General features: G+C 39.0%; 1 protein-coding gene across 4 annotated transcripts in view; it reads right to left on the reverse strand.

Annotated features, from left to right (window-relative positions):
* MEGF10 (multiple EGF like domains 10) overlaps window positions 1-12,167 on the reverse strand; it is a 104,217-nt gene that overhangs the window by 16,089 nt on the left and 75,961 nt on the right. For all 4 annotated transcript variants that reach the window (XR_011736357.1, XM_065861040.2, XM_071801780.1 and 1 more), the window contains 3 exons: window positions 3,912-4,058; window positions 2,138-2,272; window positions 1,635-1,763 (listed from right to left, as the gene is read on the reverse strand). Coding sequence is in view for 3 of the 4 variants with exons in the window: in XM_065861040.2 (XP_065717112.1) it covers window positions 1,635-1,763; window positions 2,138-2,272; window positions 3,912-4,058 (411 nt within the window). In the remaining variant the exon portion in view is untranslated. The remainder of the gene's footprint in view (window positions 1-1,634; window positions 1,764-2,137; window positions 2,273-3,911; window positions 4,059-12,167) is intronic.

Genomic DNA, 12,167 nt, shown 5'->3' on the forward strand with positions numbered 1-12,167 from the left:
TTACGGTCCATGAGCACAGCCTCAATAGACGCTTCCATTCATATTGCTGGCACCATTTTCTTGTTATTGATTCAATGAGTAAGTCCCTCCTCCTCCTAAATACCCCTATTCTGCTACTCTTCCAACTACCTACTTATTTTACCATAAAAACAGGGACCTTTGTTGATACTGGCTTCCACAGGAATAGGCCCAAGATTTATTTTGGTATCATATTGAGTGCATGCTAATCACTTCACAGAATTTAGCCAGCAAAGGTTTTTTTCCAAATTGACCAGCTGTTACATTGCACTGGTACAGAGCCAGTTAACCTGGACCAGTCAAACCGTAAATTATATAAACCAATGAGGCATGTTATTAGGAAACGGACATCCCTGGAAACCCCAGCACAATGTCTTTTGAATTTTGACATATCAGGGTCTGGTATAGCTTCTTTTAGTAATAAAAAAGGGGTTGACTGAAATTCTGGCATGCATATGTTTCAGACTGTGCAGATTTTGGTACTCATGGAACTGTATATGCTTCATGTGAGAATTTTGCCTCAGATGTTTTTTTCCTGTCGTTAGTAATGTGCATAGACCCAGCAAGGCATCTGGACAATGCCTAATTATTTAATAAAATAACTCTACGAAACATAATACAATTAGGGCCTAGCCCTTCTCCAATTGAAGTCACTAACAGAGTCTTCAACAAGTTTAGCATACCAAGACAGTACTCAACAAGTGAGGCAGAATTACACTAAAATCACCTATCTGTGAAATGTTTATAAAAGGAAGAAAGCGAAAACTCCTTCAGAAAGTTATAGGCATTCAAAAAACAGTCATGCTGAAAAATTTCTTAACAAAATGTTCAACAAGAATAAATATGGTCTTCCAACCAGAGCACAAACTTGTATCAGAAAATCTTGGCTTTGTTCTGAGCCTTGCCAGTAGCTCTCTATGCAACTGCAGTAAGAAAAAACACCTTGTATTTCAGTGCCTTAGCTTCTTATTTGTAAAATAATAACTCTGTTATTCATAAGACTATCCTGAGGATACAAGCCCTGGGATGTTCACAGCCCTGTGATAAGATTAAATAATTACAGGCAAGCAAACAACAGGTCAAAAACTCCCTCTGCAATGCAAGATTCATCAGGTCACATACTTTTTCATGTTGGATGAGATCTCTAGCATCAGCTAGTCCAACATCCTACTCAAAGGATTTTCAAGAATGATAATTTCACAACCTCTTCTAGATTGGGAGACTTCAGAGGCTCTCTGGACAGTTGCTGTTCTTGACCACTTTCACAGTAAAGATTTTTTCTGTTGTACCTAGTAAAAGTCACCTCTGCTGCAGCCTGTAAGCATAGACTTGTCTTTTCACAGTGCACTTCTGAAATAAGTCTAATAGGGCAGTGGAAGACTGAAAATCAATCCCTCCTGTCACATGCTGCAGCCCACTTACTAGAAAAATCATAGTGCAAATGCATTTCTGGTAGTGCTGATGAAATAAAAAAAAGTTTAGGATCTTTTCATTATATACCATAAACTCCTCATTTCTGACCTAAACTGTGTTTCTTTACCAAAAAGTAGATTATTTAAATAGCTGAACCCTCATTAATTCTTAAAAAAAAAAAAGGAAAAAAAGCTGATACTTACGCTGAGAGCAGTCACTACCAATCCAGCCAGGGTAACACTGACAAGACCTATCAATAGGATTACATGTTCCATTATTGGTGCAGGTGCATATTCCAATGCAGTTCTTGCCAAATCTGCCACTGGGACATACTGAGAACAAGTCGTCAGAATTAGAACTCCTTAGTAAACAGAACAAGATTGTATTTTCTTTATTTCAAGAGAAAGCAACCGATATTAGGATCAAGAAATGTATTGCTTAGTATAACCTTAAAGTGATACATTATGAATTCCAGTAAACCCATTGTGCATACTCATTATACAAATAGTACAAGTAAGAATACAGTGGGTTTCACACTTAAGGATCAATTGTTCAAACAGTTTAAATCTGCTTAAGATTCCTAATTTATAAACCACACATATTGCAACAGAAACTATTTTTGGTTTTATAGTTTCCAAGTGACGGAATAAAAATTATTACAGTGCTCGGTCTCTGCAGCCCATAGAGTCTTTATTACAACTTGTACCTTCATTACAGAGAGCTCCTGTAAATCCAGGTAAGCAGTCACATAAGCCAGTAATATGGTGGCAGGGACCACTGCTGTGTACACACTGGGGACATGTCTGGCTGCAACGGTGTCCATAAAACCCAGGGGAACAAACTGGAATCAGAAAGAACAAAATGTCATTGCTTCCTGCCCTTTCTATACAGCCATGATCTACTCTTCAGCATGTTTATTCCTGACTTTGAATTAGTTCTGCTTTCTAAATACACAAGAGTTACAATGGTAGTTGTTACTCTTCATACAGGTCAATGCTTTACATTAATGGAAGGAGATTTGCTTATCTTTATCAAGGGTTTACTATATTCTAGTTTGTAACGACTTAGTTGACATTCTATCACTTGTCAGGGCACACCAGACTCTGGTTTGAAATGTACATGTACTTTATATATTACACATATTTGGCTATACATTTTACATCCTCTACAATATTAGCTTCTTTTAAAGCATTTTTGAAGACAAGTAAGTTAAAAAAATAGAGTGGATAGTTTTATCTGTACATGCCTAGGGTCATCTTAGACCTTGACTTCTTAAATGTTTCTAACTTGGAAGACAAACAGACATTAATTCACTGAGAAAAACATACAAATGTTTTTCAGTCATCCTTTCATTTAGGTACTCACGTACTCATTACATGGTACACACAGCTACACATCACGTAACTTTAAGAGAACCTGAGACAAGAAATACAGAGTTGTCCACTTCTTATGCTAAAGGTTGGGGCAGGAAAAAGGCTGATGAATTAAATCTCCTTCATTGTTGCTCTAATCCTGTTTGGCATTTATTTCCAGATAGATTAGAGTATTAGGTAATGCATCGAGAGAAATACCTGCTGCACAGCAGCAATTAGTACTGATGAAAACTAACTTGGAATCTTTTCAATATTTTAATTTCATTCAAAATTCAGTCTTCTAATTATACACTTGATACAAGTTATGTGGGCAGATCTCTCTAGAGAGATTAACTTTTCCAAGTGAAACAGCACCAAAAGGTCTTCCTGCTTACTGAAAAGGCACTTTCTGACTGGGATCCAAATTATTTGTACAACCTTTGTCTTCCCAGCCTTCAGGCCACACATCAGAGAGGGTCTCTGAGAGCCACTGGACTGGAAGCCTCTTGTCCAGTTCACAGGCACAGTTCCAAAACACAGGCAACACAAGTAGCATTACACTTAGTCTGCTTTTGGATTAACTGATTAACTGCAAGGCCTTCAGAGATTAGATAGTGAGAATAATTACTGCAGTTAGTTAGAAATGATATGGGAATACTAATGCCACAATAATGTGGGATTTAATAGTGTCACAGACAATCACACTCTTCAGCCTGAAATCTTGCCATTCCTGGAGTGTTAGGACTTCATCTTCCTCTGGTTCTCCCTCTGCCTTCTAGTAATCATTACAAAATTCACATTCATCAACCACGTTTGGAAATGCTTGCCTTGAGAATGGAATGCCCTGCTAAATTTGTTTCTTTGAAAATCATGTGCATGACAACATCACAGTACAGACAGTGAAGAAAAGTTTTACCATAACAAAAAATGCACTATTAATCAGAAACATTTGTTAATTTTAGATAACACTTGTTTCAGTATACTCATGCATTTTGACCCAATACACAATCAAGGAGTGTTTCACAGTACTTCATACTGCAATTAACAAAGGATGATGTTATTGTATAATACATATTCCAAGTAGAGGAGGAAGAAACAGAAAGTTTAAAGTATTTATTTTGTCCTTACTTCTCTGACAAGTAGTGCCTCTGTATCCTGGCGCACACTCACAGATTCCATCATCTGGAGAGCAGGATGCTCCATTCTTACAGTAACACGACAACGAGCAATTTGGACCCCACTGTCCCTCTGCACACACACTGTCACAGTGAATACCTGCAACCATAAACGAACAAAACTGTCAGCCTTTGTAAAAAACTCTTCTGCATAGTTAGTTTGAACTTTTGGTTCTCAGAGGTCTCATTTTTAAAATGCAGATCATAAAACCTGTTTTGAAAATAGCACTAACATTAGGAAAACAGAACAAGGTAAACTTGCATCTCTGCTCCTGCCTTCCTTTAGAACAGTAAATTTCTTTCATATTCTAGTTTTGATGAGATGTAAATAAGGGCTGATCCTGCATTTCTGCAGATTCACATGGAACAGAAGTGCTCCATGGGATGATACCTTCAGGTTTCTTGCTCACTAATACTTTAAGATCTACAAAGATAAACATCAACCCTTCATCAATATAAAGAGTTCCATAATTTTCCAACATCTTTATACACATAAAAATTTAAAAAGCTTTTTAATTCCTCTCACTTTCACCACTGCTATCAACAAGGAGATTTTAAAGAGGAAAGTAATTCAAATGCAGCAAAATTATGGCTTTTGCTTCCTCCATAATGGCTGTTTCAAAACAGCAAAAGTTTATTTTCAAATTTTATGTTAGGGAAATGCAAGACAAAAGGTATTGCAGAAACTTTTCCTTCTGAATGTAAAAATTCTTAAGGTCTGACATAATTTTCTGTAATAATGGGGTGCAGGACACAGAATGATTTCTAATTAGTGGTGAGCTGATTACTGGTAAGCCTCTACCAAACGGAAAAATGTAATGCACACAAAGGGTTTCCAAACACACCATGTAAGCATTCCAAAATGCTTAGCTGCAACAGTGTTAAGGATGCTGGTCAGTCAGTGCTTTGTCTAACCATTTTTGTCACAAAATTTATTACAAAACAGCCACAACCTGAACCCCTATATTTAAACCATAACACAAATCACTAATTATAATAATCCAGTCATGGGATAGTTTTTCTCTTTGTAATGCAGCAACATTCAATATAACTTTCCTGTTTGTTTTTTCCACTATCTGCTTTTAAAAAGCATGCTGCATGTTAAATGCCAGCAGGCACCACTGTGGAACTCAGACCATATTGTGTCTACAGTACTTTGCATTAACAATTAAGTATTATTGTAGTGCCTCTACTGAATGAAGCTCTTCGGTAAGGGAAAAGTGGACTGAATGCAGCCACAAGCATGTCTCGCTTTGTAAGTATTTCCAGCAAAATATGCCACAGGCTCACTGGCTGCCAAAGTCCTAAAAAAGCAGAACAGTTTCACATGTGACAAGAAAAAAATCTTTGAATTTTGAAGAACAAAACCTACTGTTCAGAACATTACTAAAAAATAATTACACTGTTCACTGATAGACCAGACGCAGAGGTGATTCTTCAACACCCACAGTATGTACCTTGTAAAGCTGCCTATATCCAAAGACTAACTCTCTATTTAGAGGAAAGGTGAAACTCCAGACTCTCAATTGTTTGTTTCTCTGCAAGACAATCAACAGACTGAATAATCAAATATGTGGTTCAACAGATTACACAAACTAACACCAGCAAGAGAAAAAACACTTGCTTTTTAGAATCCAGATGCTAACCAGCAGCAAGACAGTACCCGGGCCACCTAAAAGCCCTAATTGTACAATGATCATTGGTTAATACTGATTGTTGTCAGAAAATTAAAGACTTCTTGTATTATTACTTTTTCATCTTTTCCTGCATAGGAAATGTAATTTTCCTATCTTCATTTACATTTGAGAGACAGAGTAGACTTGCTTCTCAGTAGCCAGGGTCACCTTTTTCACTTACTTCCTATTTGTAGATAAATAGATAAAAGAGACTGCTTTGATTCTGAGAGATGCACATAAGCAGGATGAGATCATGGCATTTTTTTTTAGAAACAAGACCACTTATTTCAGATGCATAAGATTGCTCTGCTTGACATTCTCGAATTCTCGAATTTGAGTTTATAAATCTGTGAAAGCACAAGCAGACACAGGCAGAGGATTTCAGGATTGAGTCTGGCATTCTGTTCACATGAGTGTTATCTGTGATATCACACAGAGCTTCACTCAGTGAACCCTGCTAGAGAAAAGACATTTTTCACGGAATTTTGACGGGTTTCCGTGGTGTTCAGTGCACAACAGTCACTATTAACAAGTCAGCCGTTGCCAAGAGTTACCATAGTGCATTATCTGAGATTATGTAGACCAGTGACATGCAACAACACTAGGCTCAATTATATCGTCTTGATCTGTGCACAGAGGATGCTTTATGACAGCATGGTGTCAAAGGGTGATACTGGGCACACTGGGATAGAAAAGACAATGGGCCCTATGCTACACAGAGCCATGATACTTGAGAGAGCCCACAACTACCATTAAGAAATGAAAAAGGAAAAAGTTCTTCCAGTACATATCAGAGAAAATTATCCATTGGGGAAACTGAAAAAATTACCTTTCATTTTTCACTTTCAGCCCTTATGAGGAGGTGGTCAGGTAAAGCATTATATCCCCCTACTTAACAAAGAGTGTATCCCACATATCACTGAGTAATAATTATGGCAGTATAAAATACTGAAAGAGTGCCTAATAGTACTCCTGTTTCACTATAAAAGGAATTTTATTATATTCACTATTGATCATAAGCAAAATTAATTTCACTCCCATGTGTGAATGTCAAGAATGAATGTAGCAAAGGAGAAACACTAATTCATTTAGTGATTTATTCTGTCTTTACTTAAAAAAATAGTTTTACATTTCATTCACCCACTGTTTAGGTAAGTTCACAAGGTGCTTAAAATGAGCAACTGAGTTTCACATTTTTAGCTGTAAGAATCAAATATGTCTATTTTTGAGAAAGAATATGCTAGAAACATTTAAATGATTAAAAAAAAAGAGAACTAGTTTTCCAGACTCTGATGCTTTATATGAACTTTCAGCAAAGAAAGCCATGCTTTTACAGAAAAGCTAGAAATCAGTGAGGAAAAAAACATTTTTTACTAGAACTTACAAAGCAAGACTAGACTCAGCTTTTACAACAATGGTATCAACAGTGTTCTTCTTATGATTGCTCCAGTTAATCTCTTATGCAATAAAATTGCTTTTGATAAGTTTTCATGTTGATTTTGATACTGATAAGGATATCTGCAAGGAAATGTTTTTGCCAGAGCTATGGACAAAGAGCTCTTTGATGGCCTTCACAAGTTGCTAGGCAATCACTGAATGGTCATGATAAACTTCAGCTAAGCTGTTCTGAAGAAATGCTCATGCATTTAATGCCCAGTGCTTTATGCTGGGGGCCTCACATCTAAATCAGCGTTCCCCCAGCATTTGTAATTGCATGAATGAAGTAAATAATTCTTCAGGGATACCAGTGTTTCTGCCCATACTAGCAGAGTGTTTACATACTCCCTATGCTACATTTTTAAGCTGAGACTCAATGAATCATCCATGTCTGATGAACGAAGAGCTGCTTTATTTCAGTACTCAAAGGGGAAAAAAATCTAACAATTATTTCTTACGATCTTCCTGGGCAAATTTATTATTGGACCAAGTGCTATTTTCCAGATTTTTGTGTTTTCATTAGTCTGATAAAAAGTTATCTGAGCTTCAAAAATAATTCTTTCTACTTTTTTTTTTTCCCCACAAAGAACATGTATTTGCTATAAAATTTATCTTCACAATACGTGGGACTTCCCAGTATAGTGTCAGAATTAAAACCTGTTTGTATACAGGTGTACTTCCCATATGTCAAAACTAAACTGAATATGCAACAGCCTAAACAAGAGAAGGATCAAGATCTCAAAACCTGGGGAAATCATGGTTTCGTTAAAACTACTGAAATATTTCCATTATCGTCCAAGACCTCACCCTTCATTTTTGAGAGAAACAAACACTGGACAACTTCTGTTCAAGGAAGCTGAGACTTCCGATGGTGAGAATTGCTCCCCTCCCTCACTGCCAAATGGTGGATGAGCAGCCCAAAGAAAGGGGAGAAACAGGACATGACAGTGGTGAAAAATTTCAGAGGCACTAATTAGAAGGACCTTCATTGTCTTTAAGGGAAGAGAAGCACCTTGCTCCCTAGATAAAGATAGCCAGAAGACTAAATAAAAGTGTCTCATATTAAGAAGCTAAGGAAAGGATCAAAGATTTTTCTCTAGAAGTTCCGACTGCTGCTTCTTCACTGTGGCAGCAGCAGAGTTTGTGCCCATGAGTTTTGGTAGGAAGCCAGCTACAAAAGCTTGTCAACACAGGGCTGTGTGTTTGAAGGCAAACATATGGATCTGCAAATCTGAGTCGAAGAATCACTCTTGAGATATCCTTGGTAGTTTCCTGAAGAGCATACTGTTGCTGCATACTATCATCCTTTCCAGTGGAGCTCTTCATCTACCATGGTTTAGGCAATCACAAGAAAATACTACTTTTCCTTTTCTTACCTTCTTGATAGGAAGAAAATAAATGTACTTAATCTATTGATTTAAAGCCGTTCCTCTAAAAGAGTGGTATTGCTTCCACATACATACACAGTTAAGTCCAGAGGTAGGGTAGGCCAAGCCTTCTCTTACTGAAGAATTAATCTCCCTAAATGTGGAAAGCAAATACACCATTTATCATGACACGGTGCCCACATGATTTAATTTTGTGGCACACTTAATCACAACGGGACCTTGTGCTTCAAGAGCCCAGGGGAAATCAGCCAAAGTGGAGGAAACACATGTTCTTGCAAAAGGTTCCTGGCTTGGGTGCACCAGGGCACCAGCAGCACACCGTTCCAGCACCAGATTGCTTCTCTGGGTCTTGAGATGACGGAGACCCATGACAGTATTCTTTTATGCCTTTTTTCTTCTATGTCAAAGGGGAAAAAAATGTGTACACATGAAAAGCTAAGCAGCAAGGGAGAATTCTAGTTTGTGTTTCCCAACGGACCTGGTTATTTGCTTCAGTGAGGCGAGTATCAGATGACAGTCCTCCCTGTTATAATCCAGCAACAAATGTGCCTCTTACAAATAATATCAGGAGCACATGGAAAGACACAGCACTTCCTCACAGAAACAACACATCTGGTGATGGGCAATCTGACTAGCATCGGCAGGTGTCCAGCACAGCAAAAAGTCACCAACACCCTGTCTGCTGTAGCGTATGGTAAATACTACACACGCTGCTAAAATGTAGGCTGATAGTACTGCGTATGTTGCTTTCATAAACCAATGCTATTGTTTTGGTACAGAAAGCAAGACTCGTGGTATTTCATAATGCCTGGCACTGCATAACTTTTAAATTGATTTTAAAAATAACAAATGTCGTGTATCAGTACGATATGACATCTCTTCACAAACAGAAAGGTCCAGCAGAACTGCACCCAAGAAAGCACAGCAGTAATAGGTTATCAGTAACAGCCTCATTACTGTAGTACAGTAATGAATAAACTGTCTAGAGAAAAACCTTCTCCCTTTTTACAACGCTTTATTGCAAAATCTCAGTTTGCAAGAATATGAATTCTCTGATCTATTAGGTAACTTGGAAAAACTGTATTTTCACAGCTGCTTGCAGAACGGATAAGATTAATGGATGAAATTAACAGTTACCATGGTGCTTTCTGGATTGTGGTCATTGAGAGAGGCAGTAGAGGTGGGTCTTTAATGGAAGTTAACTTAAAAGTTTGGTATACATTTTTAGGATCACTAATTATCATTGCCTATTAGGGGAATACATTTTGTATGTCTTTCTTCTGCTTTGTATTTTAATGGGTCACACTCTTTTCCACTGTCCAGCTATTTCACTCCCTCCAAATGAAGAAAACTTATAAGATACAGCGAAAATGTCAAGGGACGAGAGTGTTTGGGGCAGACATCATCCTCTGCGTGGGAGGATGTTTCTTGTTTGTGCCATCCTGTCATGTGGCTCCTGGAACGTGATGGAATGGTCAGATTGCCAGGAAAAAAAAAAAAACAAACATGAGCCTTAACTCTTGCTTTTCTAAGCAGAATTAAGCTGCTGTACAGGGAGTACTTGAGGTAAACTATAGACAGGGTAGGATTTCTAACAGGAGTCCTACAAACAAAGTCACTTTTGTCTAGGGTGAAGAATCTAGACATGCACCTAGGTAACAGACCTTAAACTAAAACCAGAAATCCTAAATTCAAACGGAACATAATTAAAACCCATTTTAATTATTTCTTGAGTTTTATAACAGCTGATGGCAACACATTACACTTTAGTTCATAACTAGGACCTAAGAAGCAAAAGATAAGACACTTGGCATGTTATAAGCCAAAGAAAAAACTACTTTAAAAAGTTAAACCACATAGTATCTTACTGTTGACCCAATGCTCAGCTGCAGCTATTTCTTGAGACTAAAATAAGGGGTAGCATGTCAGCTATGCTGCCCTTCGGTACATGACAACAGTTCTTCTGCCCACACAGCAGCTCAGAGCTCCCTCCTGCTGAGAGAACAGGCACCTTACCAGGCAGTGACCCCCCGCCCCGTGCACCCTGCTTCCTCTTCCCCAGAGTTACGGTACAACCATGTCACCCAGCAAGAGAAAAATCTTCCACCCTTCATTTATTTCTGAAAAGTTACAGAAACTATTCCCTCCGATGAAATTCCCTGGGGAATTGTGTAGACAACTGCTCTGTTCAAATGGCCGAGAAAAATGCTACATTTAAAATATATTCTCGGAAGACTTATGTTATTATGGTGTCATCAAAATATTTGGGGAAGTTGACCCTGGATTCATCAATTTATTTGTGTTGAAAAAGAAAGAAATGCTCACAAGTTCACATTTTTAAGCTTCTTCAAATGCATTCATTTTCTAACACTACCCTTCCAGTGGTTTTTAGACAACTAAATCCTTAATTTGGGTTAGGTAAGACTGATGCAAAATCAGCTCCTCTCTCCTTCTTCCTTTTTTTTTTTTTTTGGGGTAATACTAACTACCAAAAACTAGTAAGTGTGAGAGTTACTTTAACAGATCTAATAGAAAAAATCTAAGCTATTCTAACATAATTTGTTGCTATATTTTGACAAATGTATTTGGATTGCATAGCAAGGTTTTGTAGCAGAGAGGCTACAGGGGTGGCTTCTGTGAGAAGCTGCTAGAAGCTTTCCACATGTCTGACAGAGCCAACATCAGCTGGCTCCAAGATGGACCCACTGCTGGCCAAGGCCAAGCCCATTGGCAACGGTAGCACTTCTGTGATAACATATTTATGGGGAAAAAACTGTTGCACAACAGCAGCTGGAGGACAAGAGTGAGAATATGTGAGAGAGACAACTCTGCAGACACCAGGGCCACTGAAGACGGAGGGCAGGAGGTGCTCCAAGCACCGGAGATGAGATTCCCCTGCAATCTGTGGTGCAGGCCATGGTGAGACCGGCTGTCCCCCCGCAGCACATGGAGGTCCACAGTGGAGCAGAAATCCATCTGCAGCCCAGGGAGGACCTGGGCATGGACCTCTGGAGGACGTGGACCTCTGGCATGGGCCAGAGCAGGTAGATGCCCAAAGGAGCCTCTGGAGCTGGAGCAGGCTCCTGGCAGGACCTGTGGCCCCGTGGAGAGAGAAGCCCACACTGGAGCAGGTCCTCTGGCAGGACTTGTGAGCCTGTGATGGGCCCAGGCTGTATAGCAACCTGTTCCTGAAGGACTGCACCCCATGGAAGAGAAGGACTGCACCCCATGGAGCAGTCCATGAAGAACTGCAGCCTGTGGAAAGGATTCATGTCGGAGAAGTTCTTGGAGAACTGTCTCCCATGGGAGGCATCCCATGCTCGAGAATGCGATGAGTCCTGCACCTGAGGAGGAAGGAGCAACAGAGACAACATGAGATGAACTGGCTGCAACCCCCATTCCCCATCCCCTGCACTGTTTGCAGGGAGGATGCGGAGAAATCAGGAGTAAACTTAAGCCTGGGAAGAAAGGAGGGGTGAGGGGAAGGTATTTTTAAGATTTGGTTTTATCTCTCATTATCCTACTTCGATTTGACTGGTAATAAATCAAACTAATTTCCCCAAGTCAAGTCTGTTTTGCCCATGATGGTAATTGATGAGTAAATGGTGTTTTCCTGTCCTTTCTCAACCCACGAGCCTTCCATTATATTTTCTCTTCCCTGTATTTTTGAGGAGTGGGGGTAATAGAACAGATATGGTGAGCACCTGG

This window comes from Patagioenas fasciata, chromosome Z, assembly GCF_037038585.1.
Source record: "Patagioenas fasciata isolate bPatFas1 chromosome Z, bPatFas1.hap1, whole genome shotgun sequence".
NCBI lineage: Eukaryota > Metazoa > Chordata > Aves > Columbiformes > Columbidae > Patagioenas > Patagioenas fasciata.